Consider the following 20,757-nt stretch of genomic DNA (forward strand, 5'->3'; position numbering starts at 1 on the left):
ACGTCGAAAGTACGCGAGTCTATACATATAAGCATACATACCTATATATTTAATTGTTCTTATTTGTATTGATATGTAATCCTTTTCATGTTTTTTTTTCTCAATGTATACTCTTTATTCCATTGTATTAATCTTCCAGACAAGGGTCTGTTCTAAGAACGGCCCTAGAGACCGAAACACGCCCGCTCCAATAAAGGCGATTTTATTATTATTATTAAAGTGGGATCCGAACCACTATGTCCCTTCACCAGGAATCGAACCCGGGACCTCTTGATTACAAGGCGACGTCGCTACCACTGTGCCATCGGAGAGGCCAGGTATATGCAGACATACAAGTTCTCATGTACAAGGGGATATCAAAAAATAATTGAGTAAATTTTTTTACAGCCAAACGGAAATGTATTCACAAAAAAAGCCACCGCGGCTACTGAAATATACATTTGGAAGTACATATATTTCGCCAACTTTCCACAAGATGGCAGGTGTGTGCACCTTGCGCACAACGAGAAGAAGTTGTTTCAAAATGGCAGCTAAGCTTTAGACATTCAACATATTTGAGCTGCGGAGTGTGATTCGGTTTCTGTGGTCAAAGGGACAGAAACAACCTGAAATCTATCGTGAGTTGTGTGCAGTGGATGGTGACATGTACAGGACATTCACAAATGTCTGTAACTGGTGTGCATAGTTCAACGCAGCGTGTGTAAATGTCTTCAATGTACCCCGTTCTGAATGGCCTCGCACGTCCCACACACAGCAATGTTGACGCTGTGGCGGCATTGATGCAGGAGGACTAGCGGTCAACAATCCAAACAACAGTGGATACAGTGGGCATTTCATATGGCAGTGCATACACCATCATCCATGAAGAACTTGTCAGCGAGATGGGTCCCCAGACCATGGCCGTATTTAGAGGGGGTGTTTCTAGGGTTCAACCTCCCCCCCCCGAAACTTCTGACATGTTGGATTAATGGAAGTTCAGAAACCAAAATCTGTAACAAATTTTCAATTTTTTTTTCCCCGAAGCATCACAAAAATACATGGAGACAGTGTTGAAACGATCAAGCTAGAATTTTCATACTTTTGGAACAACAAAAACTTTGACTAAAATTTCCATCTAACTTTTAAAGCTTTTCTCTTGAAGGTATCTAAAGTTTAATGACGAAGTATAATAATTGTGCATTTCAGTACACTCTGTATGAAACGTAAAAAAAGAAAAAAAGAAACTTGTGCTGGATATTTACTCATCTGCTGGATTGAGTAAGCCCCCTCAAGGATATAACAATAATATAATAATTATTATTATTATTATTATGGAATAAAATTGTTTTATTATGAAATTTTAATTATTGTTGTAGAATTATTGTTATTATTTCTATTATTCAAATTTCTGGCGACGCCCATGGGAACAATTATGAATGAACCCCCCCCCCCTCCGAATTTTTTTCCTGCCTACGGCCATGCCCCAGACAGCTCACACCACAGCATATGGAGGACCGTATGGGATTCAGTCTTGAGCATTTCCTCCGGTACCATAGGGCTGGAAACACATTACTTGACCGCATTTTCACCGGGTACGAATCGTGGGTTTTTCATTACACCACTGAACGATTTGAAAAGGAGCAACTGTAAATGCTGATGCATATTGTGCCACACTGAATCATCTACGAGCTGCTCTGCGCCGTAAACGTCGAACAAAATCTTTGGAGAAGGTCATCATTCTCCGTGACAATGCTTGTCCCCACGTGGCTGCATCATTGACGCAAAAAGTCAATTCCTTGCATTGGGAAATTCTCAAGCATCGATCATACAGTCCAGACTTGACCCTATCAGACTTTCACCTGCTTGGCCCACTGAAGGAACACCTTGCCAGCCAACACTTCAGCTGCGTCACTGAAGTTGTGACAGTCGTGCGTGATTGGTTACGCGTCCAGCCGAATGATTTCTACCACTTTGGCATCAAAAAATTGGTGTCATGGTGGGACAAATGTATAAATGTAAGTAGATGTTATGTGGAAAAGTAGAGTAATGTTCAACCTTCAAAATGTATATTTCAGTTTTTGTGAATAAACGAGGGTTATTTTTTATGTAAGGTCCGTTTTGCAATAAAAACGAAGTAAGTAAATGTGTTTCAAGAAACCATTTATTTTCTGAATTTATATACACTTCTCTATTTTTCTACATAATTTCCTTGCCGGTTTAAACATTTATCGTAACGAACTAAGATTTTTTGGATACCCTCCTCATAGAACTCTGCCGCCTGTGATGACAGCCAGTTACTCACGGAAGCTGAATTAATTGTTGTTCCTTGCGGCTAAAAGTCCACTAACAAAACACCCTGTTCGTCCCAAAACACAGTTGTCATGATGCTGCTCGAAGAATGCCGTGCGCCTGCACGCACACTCATTCCCACGCTCACGCGCAATTTCAAATAGTATTCACAAACAGGCCTAGCAACTACCACCTCTTCCACCTTCTGAAGACCTTCCTGGGCAGCAAGTGTTTAGACACTGAGAAGAAGTGAAAACGACAGTGAGTAACTGGCTATCATCATAGGCGGCAGAGTTCTATGAGGAGTGTATCCAAAAACTCGTAGTTTGTTACGATAAATTTTAAACCGGCAAGGAAATTATGTAAAAAAAATAGAGAAGTGTATGTAAATTCAGAAAATTAATGGTTTCTTGAAAAACATTTACTTACTTTGTTTTTATTGCAAAATGGACCTTACTTAAAAAATTACCCTTGTATTTCCATTTGGCTATAAAAAGTTTACTCAATTACTTTTTGATGTCTCCTGGTATTTATTCTCTCTATGTCCTTCGGAAACCTATACATTTAAAAGTTTAGAGCCAATCACAAGCAGCCTCCCACGTACTACTGGGAAGTAGTTTGGCACTTTACCGAAGGTGGCAGGACTGCACTCGTGATATGCTTCGATATATGGGGTTTTCGATAATTGAGGTCTACGCTCTTTGGCATAAGCAACCCAGCGAGAATCAAAATTTGGAAATAGATTTCCAAATAATTAGCAACTATAAAGGAACAAAACGTAAACAAATGCATTACAATCAAAACATAGAAAAAATGATTTCATTAAATTATGAAATACATTGTGGTGTCTGCTAACTAATGAAAAAAGAACTTTAGTATTATGACATAACTTGAATACGTGAAAAGTATTAATGATAATGTGTTACATGTCCGTCATTTTAAAAATGTAGCAAAGTTTTACTTCATTTGTCTGTGAATCATATAAGCTGCACAGATGCTTATAATTTTCATTGGTGACAAGGCAAATTACATGCATGCACAAGCTTTTAAACCTTAATATAATTAAAAGCAATAATAATTTCCAGATAGATTCATTTTGTTATTTACATGGAGTAGGACCACTTTTGTGGAATACTCCTTCACATATCTTCTTTGAAAATATGTTCTTGATAGTGGCTGCAGGAGAAATGTGTCAGCTGGTAGATGAATTCCATAACAAACACAAAGCACATACAGTACACAAATAGACATTAAACTCTCTCCTGAACATTCTAACATTTACATTGTACGAGGCTCATTCAGAAAGTAACTGCCGTTTGGGTATAAATAAAAAACCCGCATAGATACAACAAATTTTTACTTTACATCTGAAAGGCACAGATGTCCTTTATTTTTCAACATAGTTGCCATGTAAATTCTAGCACTTGTCATAGCGTTTCACTAATGCCCCAAGTCACTTCTTCATGTGAGTGAACAGATGAAAATCAAAAGGAGCCAAGTCCGGGATATACGGGGAATGATCCAAAACGTCCCATTTGAATGGGCACAAAAGGTCTTGCGTTCGCCGAGCAGTGTGAGGGCGAGCGTTGTCTGTCATGCACGAACACAACCCCAGATGTCAGCAGACCACGACATTTCTTCTGGATGGCTCTTCTCACTTTCTGCAAAGTGTTACAGTAAACTTCAGAAGTGATTGTCGTACCACATTCCATGAATTTTTACCCAAAGAAATCTTATCACTCCACGTATCTCGCATTTGGCGGGATTTTCGATTTCAGCACACATTTTGTGACGTTATAACCAGCACACGCACGGCACTACGATGCTCTCACTAGCACAGCTGGAAGCTTACTGAATCACAGATTGCGTGATGTAACAACGGTTCCGCTCTGCCCACTACTACTAGCGCCACGCCACAACAGTGGTTTACTTTCCGAATGACCCTCATACTTAAAGATATCTGTTTGGCAGTTACGTGGAGAGAAGTAATTCACCCTAATAAGTTCATGTTTCATTTTTCTCCACAGTTTTTGATTTGCGATCGATTTTGACACATGTCTGGTAGCTTCATCAGGCATGTACATGTCAGACAGTGGCAAAATCAACCAACAATCAAAAACTGCATGGAAAAATTAACCGTGAATTTATTAGCGTTAATTCTAATATTTTCATAATTACTGGTACATCCCAATAATCTTCCTTACCTGCATTCCCTCCCAATGGTTTATCATATGCTAAATCACATACATCAGATGAGAACAGTTGCACCTGTGTGTGAAGCAGAAACATTGCAACAGAGTTTTATATGGAGAAAATGCCATGTTTACCATACCACTCCATGGATTAAGCACAGAATTTTTGTCAAAGCACGGTATCACTTTTCACACCAACATATGTAATATTATGAGCAGGAGTAACTGTAACAGGTCTTAGCGTATTTTGGTTGGAGAATGTGTGCGAGTGTGTAAAGGAGCATCAATACTTGGAAAAAGAGCACCAAAAAACTGCTCATTACTTTGCTGTAATGCATGACTAAGATAGAAGAAGCACAGAAACCATGCAAGTAAAACAACATTAATCATGCAATTTTAATTTTTTTTTACTTGGGATACAGTAACTCACCAACACCATTACACAGTCAGTGTGAGAGTTAACCCTTAACTGGTATGGTAGGGATCAGTGACCTCTATGCTAATTACTTTATTTCTGCAGTTGCATTCTTGTAATCAGGCCTCCCCTATGGCCCAGTGAGAGTGTCGTCACATTGCAATCAAGGGGTTTCGGATTGAATGCCTGGTGGAGGCACCCACGGATTGTATCCTACCTTAAAATGTAGGTCCTGTCCCAATTAGTCTTACCATGCATAAAGTGGACTTAAAACACCAACTCAAACAAAACAAGTATTCTTGTAATCTGAATGGTGAGTCAGATCTTGCGAGCAGAGGGAATGGGTGTTCTTTGATTGTGAGAAGGCATTGGGCCAGCACAAACCTCACCATACGACTGCATATCCCATTTCTAATATCTATCTAGGGCAGAGTCACATTGAAACTATTTTTGAAGGTTTGATGGCTCAGAAAACTTATGCTAATTGTTCTGAGTGGGAAGACTGCTGCCTCTGCTCCAGGAAACAATACTTTGAAGTGTTCCAAATTGCTGTGTGGTTTTGAACAAGCACAGCTGTCAAATGGAAAATGCTTTGTATACAAGTTATATGTTTGTAAGTGCTCTTCCCAAGGTTACTTTTTACTTAATAGCTGGGGTATTCAACGGTTAGTTTCCCCCCAATGACTTTCTTGTTTAAAAGGTAACAAAAGGGCCTTCGCCCCAGTGGAAGGGGCTGGGCCAGTTTTGTCAAAGGTATAAATACTGGGTTCCTACTCATTCGAGAGAGAGAGAGAGAGATGCAGAGCCAGATACACACACACACACACATAATCAGATGCACTTACATATGGATTGACACAAGAGAGAGGCAGACATGGAGGGTGATCACTGTATGTGGGGACGCCTGCGTGATAAAAAGGTGGGCTAACGCTATGGTAAATAGTGTTTTTGTAGAGCAAAGTCTGGAATAGTGCATTCTTATGGAATGGAGCAAAAGGCAATCTGGAACATTTTTTACTGGAGCTGTAATGGAACGATGTGTATATACGGAGAAGTGGGAAGTGTGTAAATAAAGTGTATAGATAACCGATATCTCCATGAAGAGTCATTAATCGAACCCTGTAGGTCGTAGGTGCATGCTAGGTACCAGGAGCGTAAAGTGTTTTGGGAATCAGTTGGCTGCTAGAAACCCCTAGACATGGAGAGGACAACCAATCAGGGTTACGTAAAGTGCAGGTGTACATAAAACCACCCAAGAATATTCAAGGTGCGGCCTCCGCGGTGGGGCATGAGTGTTCTTTGTGAGTTGCTCTTCATCAATTTCATCACATGATCATTCTGTTCCTACAATACGTCCATGGAGAACATGCCAGAGCAAGCAGACCCACTTGATGTAGTTCTAAAATCTCACCAGATATATTATTAGCTGGAATCATGAATTACTCTTCCTTTTTCTTTCTAGATTTTCCATTTAAATATTTTTTTTTCCTTTTTTCTTGTATGTTACCAAAACAGCCTTTAGAAATGCTAAGAGGAAATAATTTTTATTTCTGATAATTTAATGTGGTATCAAAAGGAACTTTCGTCGTTTTGTTTTCTAAGGTTAAAAAAAATTGTGTATATCATATATGTATTGTGTGTAATTTGGTAGCATATTTTGGTCCTTCAGATTTCATGAAAAGCAGTAGATCCAGTGTTGATCTGGACACAAAATGCTGCACAAACTGTCAAACTTCTGTTTCCCTTACTTGCAAGACGAGTATTTACTAAATTTCTTGTTACCTCTGTAGGACTCGGATGACAGCCCAGATGCATCACATCCACCATCACAGACACCTTCACATGAACCTTTCGAACCAAGTTTTCCTCCTCCGTCTTACCAGGACATTCCAGGAACAGTCCCTATCAGTGCGGGCACAGACAGAGGACCCCCTCCATCGTATGAAGAAGCCATAGATCCAAATGGTAAGTGCTTCACCAACCATATACTTACTAGTAAGTAGATGTGATGAAATTGAATCCAATTGTACCAATCTATACATTTTCTTATGAAGAAACAGAAACAAGATACTGGTTTTTCTGAGAAAAAATAATAATAATAAAGCATCTACATTATTTACAATTTTTTTTTTAGAACCAACTAAAATTTAATTTTTGTCTTTTCCATCGAGAGACAGGTAGAGTCACACAAACCCTTGAACCAGTTGCCATGGCAAGGGAAAAATTCAAGTCTTGAGGTATTCTGCTTATCAAAACTTACTCCTGAAAGCAAAACGGGTGGCGAAGTCATCCCCAACAAGGCCAAGGCAGGGCAAAGCCTAACGGTTCACCACAGAACACAAACAAATTGCTCTCCAATCCTTACTCTGCCTCTCCCTGAACTCTGAGTGAAGGGCACATGTTGAAAGCAGAAGGTGTCATTTACGACTGAGCAAAAATCAGTTGTGTGGCAACACTGCTTTTTGTACTTGGGAACTCTGACATCTGGAAACGAAAAGTCTGGGTTTGTTCTTTGTCCATATGAGCTTTAAGATAAGGTTCTTGTTGTACGGGGGAGATTACAAATACTTTTGGGTGCTCATTCAAACATTGGCAACTGTGCCCTTCACTTCATTATCTATATCCATATAGAGCTTTCTTTGAGGGCCTGAACAAATAAGTCATGTAGTGCAAAATTGCAGCTGTAATCTAGGTGGTACAGGACCTCTCACTTGAATAAGTTATTTATTGGTAGTGTAGATTACAGCATGAGCCAAAATGCAGCACTATGGCCATAGAGTAAATATTAAAACAATGTAAGTAATACAATTGTGAATAAATAAACCAGATAAAGACTAGTAATTAATAACACGTAACATTTTAAGATTTACTTACATGAACAGTTTGTAAAGGAATCCATTTGCTGGTTCTTTCATGGTAAAATTTGTATTATTTCTAAATGGTACCAATTTAATATTAGCCTATAGTCATATTTTCCACAAATAATATTGTTTGCAAGTTTATTATTGGCATTTAAACCTGCTGTGGAGTGTCTGTATATTTAACAACTTCCAATGTGTTAAAGCATACCTAAAGAGGGAATTTTAAATAGAAAAGTAGCATGCAAGACTTTAGAACTTTTTCTGTCTCTCAATTTGATCCATCCAATGTCCATATGGCCGATGTTAGAACCGAAATTCCGGAAATTGTTTTTTGTAAGGTGGTAACACTGTCATTTTTATACATTGTTGTTATATTTTTCCCCCAAGAGGTATCAGTCTAGTTTCATCAAAACTTTGTATTATGACTAGAAAACTTTTTACGTCACGTGCCGGCAACATATTTGTTAAAAACACTGAAATAACACACAAACAACAGGATGAAAAACACTTAGGAGTTCTTCCGAGCTTTGTTCTCCTTCACAGAGTCATCTTCAGGGCTGGTCGAGGGAAGATGGAGTGGACGTGGTTGCGGAACTACAAAGTTAGTTTTCAAAGAACGTTCCAAATTGGTTTACATATCTGTAAAAATTGGTTTATCTGTAAAACTGAAAATAATTTTACCTATCTGTTATTTATATAAAGAACCTGCAAGTGTGTACTTTTCAATCTACATAAAATATAATACCAGTTTCCTGGTTTTGTACAGTCAATTCTTAAATACACAGACCCCCTCCGAAGGTAAAACCCATTCCACTGAAATTGGTCTCACACATGGAGAAGATGAATGAATCATTCAAGATCTCCATCCATCATTTGTCATTTAATATTAGACTTAAATGCATCTCCTGTGTTTACGTACAGTAAGGCTAATCTGGACTGGACCTACAGATGAAAGTGGGATCCGAACCACCATGTGCCTCCACCGGGTATCGAACCTGAGACCCCTTGATTACAAGGTGACGATGCTACCACTGTGCCATCGGGGAGGCCCCATTATATTATACAGTGGTGAAAAATAAAGTAGAGAAATGTGTAATTCTTTCTAGCTGCTGCACACATTGCTTGTTAATTTCATAACTTTTTAAAAGAACAAGCAGAGTATTTATTATGCAATGAATAAATTAATTATTTTTTTGTGTATGGCTGATGTAGGCATATTAAGCATATATCAGTATAATTGGTATAATTTTGTCATTCTAATATTTCAATAAAAACTCTCTAATCCCTGAAGCACACAAGGCTAGATTTCTTGCTGGATTTTCCAGTTGGACTTCGACTAGTTGTGTGGTACTGGCTTAGCTGCTAGTTTTTGCCTCATGCGATACTCGTTACCGTACTTGTCGGTATACTTTTGTTCCCACAAGGCATTGTGCAGAGCAGACAAGCTAAAGTAATTGATGTGCAATTTGAAGAATGTTGTAGGAGAATAGTTACTGCTGTTACTAAACATTAAATCAATTAAAATAAAAGTATGGACTAAAAATTTCCTCAAATGAAAATTTCATAGTCATAGTGTACTCAAACAAACTTTTTAATGATCTCCAATATGTAAATTCATGCATGAGATTCGCATGATTCATTCGTAATAAATATTTTATTCAAATTGGTAATAATAAGGATTTTCATTACTGGCCAATCACATTTTGTCGTGTACAAATCTCACCACCACCTTGGATAAAATCCTAATCAACATGAATGCACATGACAGTGAACAAAAACAACCAACATTTGGAAACCACAGGCAAAGAAAAATTGACTTGCTTCTCACAGATTATCTTCATATGATCAAACATTCCCTCTGATTGGCTGTTCCACAGAATCTAGCAGACAAAGCCAGTTGCAATTAGAGCTTGCTCTTTTCATCAAAACCAGTCCAGCAGCTACCATTTCCAGCCAGGTAGCCAGTCTAGCACCAATTAGGGCATTCTTCTTCTTCATAAGGCACTACTTCATACACTGAAAGTTTTGGTCTGCTCAACAATTTTTCTCCATTTTTTCTATCCTGGATACACTTCCTCCATTTGTTGATCTTCATATCTTTCAGATCCTTAATAACATCATCTATCCATCTGTGTTTTTTTCTGCCTTTTGCTTTTGTTTCTACTGGGTTGCCTCTGTATATCCCTTCAACTAGCCTTTCCTCTGGCATTCTATGGACATGTCCAAGCCATTTTAGTCTTTGAGATTTGATTAAGTTTATTATGGTGTTATTTTAATCTATTCTGTTTATTTCATTATTATTTTGGATTCTCCAAGTACCATCATCTTCTTTAATTGGGCCATAGATTTTTCTTATAACTCTTCTTTCAAATACTGATAATTTTTGTTTGCAGGAGTCTTTGAGTGTCCTTGTTTCACATGCATATGTAACTAACTATAGGTCTTATTATGGTATAGTAAAGCCTCAGTTTGGCACTCTTTGATATTTGTTTACTTTTGAATAGCTCCAAATTGCTGTAAAAAGCTTTGTTTCTGGATACAATTTTCTCTTTGATTTCTTCTATTGTGTTATCTCCATTCACTATTCATCCTAGGTATTTGAAGGATTTTGTCTGTTCTATATGATCATCATCTATGGTCAAGTATTCCATTCCACCTTTACCTCTCGCACATCTTAGGTATTTTATTTTTGTGCATTTATTACAAGGCCAATTTGCTTGGATTAATGTTTCAGCTGCTGAAATGTTTGAATTAGGATTTTTTAGATATTGTTGTGAGTACTATGTCATCTGCATAAGCGATGCATTGTTTTAGTCTCGTAGATATATTGCCTCTTAGATCCAAGTGTTTCATAATTGAATGTATGATTATACTAAATAATGTTACCGATAGGGGGTCGCCTTGTTTCACTCCTAGCTCTACTTTAAATTCTTCAGTAAGTTCATGGTTTATTTTGACTCTTGCTTTGTTGTTATTTAGGGTCAGTGCTATTAGTCTTATTAGTTTGTATGGTATTTCGAATAATTTCAGGGAGTTTATGGCCTCGCTTCTGTAGACCGAATCAAATGCCTGACTGTAATCAATAAATACGTATGTTGTGCAAGTCAATGTTGTATTCATGGCATTTCTCAAAAATTTGTCTTACTATAAATATGTTATCTATTCGGCCGGAATCCCATTTAGTGTTCTCCTAGTTTGCTTTCAATAATCTCTGTTAATCTCTTAATTAGCAATATGGCAAATATTTTGTACCCTATGTTTAACAGTGTTATTGATCTATAGTTGTCACAGTTTAGTCCATCACCTTTTTTTGTACGTATATTGGACACACAATTCCTTCGTTCCGCTGTTGGTATTTGCGCTTTTTCCCATAATGTTTATGCAATTTCTGTTTTAATGCTCTACCTCCATTTCTGATTAGTTGTGGTGGTATATTGTCTGATCGTGCAGCTTTATTTGCTTTTAGATTTTATATTACTGTGCATATTTCATTCCAGGTGGGAGGTTGTAACTGTTGTTTATCACTTTCATTTTCGTCCATTGGTATTTCATATTCACCATTTCTTTCTTGTTATATATGCTGCCAAAGTATTCTTACCATCTATTTAGGACTTGCTCTTTTTGTGCAAGTCTGTTTCCTTTGGGATCCTTACATAATGAGGGTGAGAATGCATGATGCTCCTTAAATTTCTTTACCTCTTTAAGAAACTTTCTTGTTTGGTTTTTCTTATAACTCGCCTCTATCTGCCTAATTTTATCATTCAGCCATTTCTTCTTTTTAACTATTATTAATCTGTTTGCTTTGTTCCTCATTTTATTATATTTCTCTAGGTTTATTCATGTCTTTATTTTGCATTACTTTTTTTCGTGCTTTGTTCTTTTCTTCTATGATCCTCCTGCAATCCTCATCCCACCATTCATTTCTGGGTGCACTTCTTTGCTTTTGCATAACAGCATTTGCACTTTCATTTATTGCTGTTTGTATATTAGTCCATTCTTCATTGATATTTCTACTTTCCATGAGATTTTTAAATTTCTCATAGAGGAGTGTTCTGTATTTTTTAATCTTTCTAGGATTTTCCAGATTTGTTATGTCCCACTTTATCGTTTGTTCTATTTTTTTTCTTGTAGATTGCTGGTAATGTTTGCTTTAGGTTGGCTTTCACAAGGAAATGGCCAGAGTCAATGTTAGGGCCTCTCAATGTTCTTACATCTTCAATTAGATCAGTTTTTCTGCTATTAATTAGTATATGCTCAATCTGATTAACAGTACTTTGGTCTGGGGATGTCCATGTACCTTTATGTATTTGTTTATGTTAGAATTGCGTGCTCATAACTACCATACTATTTGCAGCTTCAAATTCACATACGATTTCTCCATTTCTGCTTGTTGTTTCATGTAAAGTATGCTTGCCTGTTGTGTTATTGTATATTTCTTCCTTTCCTAGTTTTGCATTAAAATCACCTAGTATTATAATCATGTCACTTTTTGGTGCACTATGTACTAAATATTTTATGTCTTCATAAAATTGCTCTTTTATTTCTTCGGATTTATCCTCTGTTGGTACATGTGCATTAATTAAGGTTATGTTGTTGTATTTGTTTTTAATTCTTAGTTTACATGTTCTTTCATTATATGGTACAAATCCAATTACATGTTTTTGCATTCTTTTCCGTACCACAAATCCAGTACCAGCCTGTCCTGTGCTATCTTTTGTAGCGCTGTAGTATACAGTGAAGTCCTTCTTGTTAATTACACCATTTCCCCTCCATCTGGTTTCTCGCACAGCAACTATTTCAATTTGAGTTTTCTTGATATGTTGATATGTCTTGGAAAGGCTTCATGCACACTATCACTCAATATGACCACCCGGAGTTTCAAATGAGCAGCGTAACTGCAGTCCCTTTCTTTAATATGGAAGCATCAAACCTCAGTTCGATTTATACTTCTCTTCTCTTTGCTTGCGAAGAAAGTAAAAAAATGGGACAGGGTTCCTGTATTGTAACCTTTGACCAGCCTCTTTATTGGAAGGCTGTAGGAATTGTCGCACCAGCTGACCCAGACAGTGATTTAGCTAAAGTAGTAGTCAAACTGGGAGGATTTCACCTATTAATGTCATATTTAGGTAGCATTGGACACATTATGTCAGGCAGTGGCCTTGAAGAACTTTGGGCTTTGTTGTATGTGCAAAATACTGTTGTTCACATGTTAAATGGAACTGCATACGCAAGAGCACTGAGAGCACATTTTTTGACGTATATAGCAGTCTACCAGATGGTGAGGATAAGGAAAGTAAAATACGTTCTAGTTTTGAAGACTTGATATCAGGCATTAAGACTTTAAATGACCTCAAGGATCATCCAGACATGAAAAAACTAATAGCAGATCTAGCCGAGATAAAGGCACAAATTAAGGATAAAGGCCGAACAGCAAAATTGTGGCTGCAGTACCTAGAACAAGTAAGACTGATAATGCTGTATATTCGAGCAGAGCGTACTGGAGACTGGAACCTTGACGTTTATACTCTTAAGTGCAAGCTTCCATACTTTCACGCAGCTGGACATCTGAACTATGCGAAATCTGTACAATTTTATCTGCAACAGATGGAGGAATTGGGAAATAGAATGAAACCAGAAGAACTTGGGAAACTTTTTCACCACGGATACTTTACTGTTCGAAGAAAAGACTGTTTTTCGAGTGGTACTGCAGCAGATATGGTAATTGAGCAAAGTTTGATGAGGGCGATGAGGCTTGAGTCATGGCCGAGGTATTGCGGATTCCACATTGGTTCGCTGGGTTTTGTCATTTCCTATAACCATGGAGGTGAGTGAAGCCTTAGAAAACTTCTGTGGAAAACTGTTGTCATCATCGGAAAAGCATGTAGAACTTCGACCTTCCCGCCAAGCTAGAGATGATGAAGACATCAGAAAGCTTTCTGATTGGTTCAGTCTTCACAACCCCTTTGAACAGACCAACCAAAAGGAGCACCTCATCAATATTGCAACCGGGTTAGTAGGTGACGTCAAAGTGAATTGTGATAGGGCAGAGGAGATTGGGTCAAAATCATTGTCTCAAATGATGGGTAAAACATTGGGAAGTATAGTTTTGAGGAGAAAAGAGAAAGTCGTGCCAATATCTGCAACACACAATACAATTAAAATTCGGAATGAAGCTATTAGCATCAACCCACTTCAGCTATTCAGTCGGATTGCTGTTGTGCCGCAGTCACATCAAGAACTGCAGGAATTTTTAAATATGAAGTAGCACCTTACCCTCCATCTTTATTTGATGACATTTCAATGAGAAAAACCAGAAAATCTGTAGTTATGGATATTGTAGAGGCTATCGAACCCTGTGTACAACCACCATCAGAATTAACTTATATTGTAGCTGGTGGCTTCCTACTTCCTGCTCGTGGACATCCAAACACAACAATTTATTTTATGAGGCCACAAACGAACAAAAGTAAAGGCAAATGCTTCCACATTTGCAATATTCAGAGAAGCCTAGAGTCACTTTTTTCTGTTCTTCCATGCCGTCACAGGATGTGACACGACATCTGCTTTATTCAACAAATGAAAGCAGACTGCATTCAATATTCTTCAGAAAGACCCAGTACTCTCTAAAGTAGTTACAGTGTTCAACAACTCTGATCTAGATCCTCAAACAGCAATTGAAGTAGGAGAAAGATTTATTGTGAAGTTATATGGAATAAAGAACAATGTTTCGTTAGATGAACTCAGATATAATTTGTACAACAAAACAGTGGCTAGGAAACTATCTTCATCATTCAATTTAGCAATGTTACCTCAAAGAAGTGCAACTGCTTCCCAACAGTCTCCATGTTTATCTTCAAGTACAGCAATGGTTAGGGAATAATTTGGAACCAACAGAATAGGGGTGGCACTCAAGAGAAGGTAAATTGTTTCCAGTTACAACAAACTTACCAGCTGTTCCTGACAACCTGCTCAACCTGATATCATGCCAGTGCAAGATCACAACACAGAAAGGCTGTAGTGATAGATGTGAATGCAGAAAGGTCAGACTGGTGTGTTCGAAATTTTGTTACTACTGTCAATGAAATTCTTGTTCCAACATGCTAGTTGCTGATGATTCTGAAGATGAAACTTTTTTGTAACAAAGGAAAGCTGGAGGTGGATCATTCTCAAGATTATTACATGTAAGTTTTAATATTTCAGTATGAATAACATTGTTACTTTTAAGTAGTATGCATGTATGGTGCTTTATCGTAAGCAGAATTTTATTTTCAAGAGCATCGTTTTGCAGTCAGATAAAATCTCTACGGATTCCATTTCGAATATTTTCCATTATTCTCTCAATTTTATAGATATTTATATTTAAAGGTGGAGAAATGAAATTGTATGGAAATATTAAAGTAACATTTTTGTTGTTAGTATTGTTAAATACGTATTTTCTGGATATTTTAATACATAATCTGATTCTCCAACATTTCTTGTGTAAAATAGTGAAAACAGGAATGACTTAGCTTTAAATTATCTAAAGTTATTAAAGAAAAAAGGATAACATGTGTTGCGAGCTGGGCCACCATCTTTGTCTGCCATTTTGGAGGTGATGCGCACATGGGATTTTAGGGGACTTTTGGGATTTCATTTGGGAAGTAACAAATAGCAAACCCTGAAAAAAAATAGCTTTTTATAAATTATTTCAGCTTGCAACCCCATATTTACTGGGCTATTTTTTGAGAGTCTTTAGCAGTTGTAATTTTTACAGTGCTCGGGTGCCGACCTCGTGCCCAACTCACATTACCTTGGAGGACCTGGAATTTTTTTTCAGGGTTTTCTCCCTTAGAGGGATCGGCTTCACCATGCCTTAGAGTTCCCTCTTCCCCTTGGTTTTCTGTCAAGGTTTTCCTTCCCTTAGCCTTTGAGGATCCCTCCTCACCACAAGGCAGTGGGTTCCCTCTTTATTTTTAACCCCAAGATGCCTCTTTCGCCATCTGCGCCATACCGAAGGTCTTCTTCTCATCTGCCATTGAGGTCTTTGCCATAACCCTGGCTAGGACCCTTTACAAGGTTCTGCCATCCGGAGCCAGATGGACCAAGGTTTTTTAGAGAGGTGTTACTCCCCTGTGTTCTCCGCCTCCACTGCCGTTGAGATGACCATCCATCTTCTTCGCCTTTGGAGCCGAACTAGCTCGTGGTCCTGTGGTCACCACTCCACGTACTTACTAATAGTAAGCCCCCTGGGAGACCAATTAGGGCATTTCTACTGGAAATCCAGCTCCATGTGATTCGGCCTTAACTTAGTGCAAAATTCTGCCATTTTGTTATTTTTTTGTGAATATAAAGATGTAATACGAGGTTTGCTGGAAAAGTTTCTGCAAACTACCACCAACAGTGGCACTACTGTTCTGCTATTATAAAAATCGGAAGAATAGACCTTTTTTATTTTTAAATTATCTTTGATTGTTTGTTTAAGCCTGTTCGTTTATTTTCCGCAACAGTTTGAAGAAGTAGTTCTGTGTGAGAAATGGAAATTTCTCGTGAACACTTTCGGGCAATGATTTTTTATGATTTCAAATGTAGTTTAACACCGAAACAATGCATCGAGCGACTTTATTTGGCTTTTGGGGATGAAGCACCATCCAATTGGACTGTGTACAATTGGTTTTCAGAATTCCAGCATGGTCACACATTTCTCAGTGATGAATTTCGTGAAGGTCGTTCGTCCCTGTCTGTTGTTGCCAGTAATGTTGATGCTGTGCGTGAAATGATTGAGAGAAATCGGCATGTGACATACTGTGAGATTCAGGCATCCTTGGTCATCTGAATGTACGAAACTTTCAAGCCGTTGGATCCCACACAACTTGACCGAAGCTCAAAAACAGGCTCGTGTAAATTGATGTAAAGAAATGCTCAAAAAATTCAACCGATGCAAGTCAAATTTGCTGTACTATATCGTTTCAGGGGATGAGACTTGGATCTATTCATACGAACCCGAAACTAAACAGCAATCCACTGTTTGGGTGTTTCAAAGTGAGCCGAAACCAATAAAAGTTGTTCGTTCGAGGAGTTTTGCCAAACAAATGATTGCTTGTTTCTTCGGTTATACCGGACATGTGGCAACAATAGCTTTAGAAGGTCGAAGGACTGTAAATGCTGAGTGGTTTACAACAATTTGTTTGCCAGAGGTCATCAATGAATTGCGTAAAACAAACCCAAATCATCACATTATTCTTCACCACGACAACGCCAGTTCCCACTCAGCACACCAAACTGTTGATATCTTGTCCAGTAAAAATGTCGAATTAATAACTTATTGTCCATACTCCGATTTATCACCTAGTGACTTCTTTTTGTTCCCACACATGAAAAATAAGATGCGTGGTGAGCGATTTGTGTTGCCTGAAGCAGCTGTTGACGCATTCTGAACAGCGGTCTCTGACGATCAGCTTCAGAGTGGAAAAAGTGCTTTCAAAATTGGTTTGAGCATATGCAAAAGTGTATTGATCTTAAGGGTGAATACTTTGAAAAACAATAAAGCCATTCCCAGAATTTCACATGTATTTTTTCATATTGATTGCAGAAACTTTTCCAGCAGCCCTTGTACATATACACCTTCCATTCACAAAGTCTAAATACACAGTTTGAGTTTCTAAGGTAAAAGTATTGCAGTCATCCAGTTAAGTATATTTATATCTTGTTTTGGATGGTGAAGTTAAGGCACAAACCTTTTCTTCCACTTAACCATCTCTACTTTACATATTCATTTTATAAATTGATTATAATAGCTAACTGTTTGTGAAATATATAAAAACTAAAAACATTAAAATACCGAAAAAAGAAAAACACAAGAGAAAAAAGAAGAAAAAGAAAAACACAAAAAGAAAAGGAAAAAAGAAAAATACATCTACACTGTAAGAAAAGCTAAAAAAAATACATGTAAAACATAAACACACACAACAAACATACTCAAATTACAGAAAAAGTCAGTGGGTGTTTGCTGAGAGAAGAGGAGTTTCTTATGTCATTAGGGAGGTTATTCCACGCTCTGATAGCAGTAACCATGAAGGAATTTCCATAAAACTATGTCTTGTGGGAGGGAATGGTCAGCAGAGAGTTGTCTTGCGAATGGGTGGCAAAGGTGTGTGTTACACTTAAGAGTGGCCTGGAGGTTGGCATGAAAGTAGTTTCCTGGCCCGATGCGATACAGAGACACCTAGCGACATATCAGAGGACTAGGAAGAGAACCTTCCTCCCTTCACCACCCCCTCCCCTCCGCGTGACTCCCGCAGTGAGGTTTCCAGGAAAAGGACACCCACCTGTTTCTTTTCATTCTGGTTTCGGAGGCTAAAATTTCTCCACTGGCAAAGCATTCACATTTAAACTGCTTGCTGGCTGACTCTTGCATGGAACGAGAAGAGTGGCAGGCTCCCGAGACAGAACCTTCATCGCTGAAGTTTTGATTGAATAAATTTGGTTGATTACAGTGGCTACTATAATTATGTTGAATTTTCTTGTTGAGGTTAGAATTATCAATTGAGAGTAAAGAAGGAAAGAAGGAGGTAGAGAATATCAGTTGAAAGAAAGTATTTTTTTTTAAGGGGGTGTTCTTTTATACAAAATCGATATATAATAATAATGATAATAATAAGGCAAGAATTAGTAACAATTAAAGGAGAAAGACGGACAAAACAATGTAACAAAATGTACAGTAGTAACAAAGATGTCAGGAAACAATAGTATAATATTGAACATACACTTTGATGAAGTAGTTTTCTTTGTTATGATCTGAATTAAGTCCCTTTGCACAGTTCTCATCGTTGGAGTTCACAGCAGCTTTAATCGGCCAAGATTGATTGATTTTGTTTATTTTACTTCGCCTTTCTGCCACTCTTGGCTAATGATGATATGATGTAATCGATGAAGAGACGCTCACGAAGGACACGTATGCCCAGACTGGATTCGAACCCGGGACCACTGGCGTCGTAGCGAAATGAGATAAATACTCCGCCACGGGGCCGGCTAATCGGCCAAGGGTGGGGACAAACTCTCAGTGGTGATGGGAATCCCCTGTGGAAACATATGACCAGTTCCTGCATCACATTAGTTGCTTTCTCCTATTGTGATTTTTCCCAATGTTAATTGATTGCTTCCCAAGTGAAATTTCAGTCCAACTAATTATTGTATGATCTTCAAGGTCAGCACTATACGTGTTATGAAGAATTCGAAGTAATAATTTGTCAAGTTAGAAAGTCAGCAAAAATTATGTTTTTAAATTTTACATTAATTGAAGATTTGCAAAGAAACCGTAAAAATATTTGTTGGTTGATTGATTTAGTGTTTTAAGTCCACTTTATGCACAGTAAGGCTAAACGGGACTGGACCTACAGTTTAAAGTTGAATCCGAACCACTATGTGCCTCCACCGGGTATCGAACCTTGAACCCCTTGATTACAAGGCGACGACGCTACCACTGCGCCATCGGGGAGGCCAGTGTAAACCTTTTTGTAATCGTTCCACTCCAAAAACAGATGTTTCTGTAAGAGCCACATCATGTTTGTTTGGAAGTAGTGATGTTCTATGACACACACACACACACACACACACACACACACACATCCTCAACAGGTCCTATAGACCAGCAATGTCAAACTCAATTCGTGAGTAGGGCCGCATAACGATAATGTCAAAACTATCCGGGCCACACATCTACCGTAGAACCCCAACACCTTAAAATCCAGAACTAAGTGGTTCGACCCAAGGGGGCCGAAGGGAGGGGGGATTCCAGTGATTATTATTGCAGCATCGATATGTAAATTATATAGACCTCCCCCCATATTTTTTCATGGTTATAGTATTTTACATGTTACTTTCGAGTATAAATTGGTTACAATTGTAACTGTTTGTTTGCAATTATAGTTTCGTTTCGCACAGATTTCACTGTTTTTTTTTAACAAGCTTCTCAAAAGTGTGCAATAAGTTTTTTGTTAGCATGAAACTCTTAATGCAGACAACAAATGTTTTGTCAGTCATTCTTGATCATTCGGCTGTTTCATTAATGTTCATTATGGAAAACAACTTTTCACCAAGGCAAGTGCAACCAAAATTAATAAAATTTCTACAGCAAAATAGCTTATTCGAGGATACTGCTATGGGAGATATAAGAAAAATCAAGGATAGCCCACCTATACGAGTTGCACTGCAATTAAATAAGTTCCATTCGAAGTCAGGACTTGCACACGCATCATCAAAAGAAAAGGGAGCAGAGCAGAACAAGATTATTGTCCTTCGCACCCTCTGAAGTCTTGAAACCTGTTTCCAACTTCATCACGTATTATTTTTACTGTGGACAAATATTCCTGTCATTCCTAGTATTCCTGAGAAGTTGGGAAGGACAAATTATAACTTTATTAAAAAGTTTTAATATAACGGAAGACTGTAACTTTGCAAAATGACCTCCACTTCCTTCAAAATATCAACTCTTGTGTCACGGGGAGGAATCATTCAAGTAGTTTTACTGTCATATCGAGATAAGAATCGCATCCACGAATGAAGGGAGCTAACCGAGCTAGCTCACAGACGTGCGTAATTTCGCATATTGTGAGGGAAAAGGCAACAACACGAACAATTTTCGCTTTCAATTGTTCATTGACTAAGTCATAAATCCTCTCCTCAACTGTATTTCTGATGTTTTTATTAGCGTTGCTTTTCTGCCACGTTTGCCTAATGGCGACGATGAGGATGAGTAATGATATGATGAAATTGATGAAGGGACACATACAAAGAAAGCCCATGCTCAGGCTAGGATTCGAACCCGCAACCTCTAGTGTCGCAACGGGTTGTGATAACCACTCCGCCACAGATTATGGCAAATTTATTTCGTGATAAAGAAATACTTCTGAATGGATTTATTTTACCAGGGTACAAAAGTTCTACGCTTTTCAGTATTCACTTCGCAACAAAAGTAAGCATTTCACTTGAAAAATCTACATTCCTCTTCTATAGTCCTTTTCTTACTCCAACGAAGTTTGGGCAG

At 38.0% G+C, this 20,757-nt stretch overlaps 1 protein-coding gene across 1 annotated transcript in view; it reads left to right on the forward strand.

Annotated features, from left to right (window-relative positions):
* Window positions 1–20,757, forward strand: part of LOC145997225 (transmembrane protein 272-like) — a 60,266-nt gene that overhangs the window by 18,223 nt on the left and 21,286 nt on the right. The window contains exon 2 of the mRNA XM_083134008.1: window positions 6,666–6,840. Coding sequence (XP_082990134.1) covers window positions 6,666–6,840 — 175 coding nt within the window. The remainder of the gene's footprint in view (window positions 1–6,665; window positions 6,841–20,757) is intronic.

Source organism: Lepisma saccharinum, chromosome 13 (genome assembly GCF_977018435.1).
Source record: "Lepisma saccharinum chromosome 13, izLepSacc3.1, whole genome shotgun sequence".
NCBI lineage: Eukaryota > Metazoa > Arthropoda > Insecta > Zygentoma > Lepismatidae > Lepisma > Lepisma saccharinum.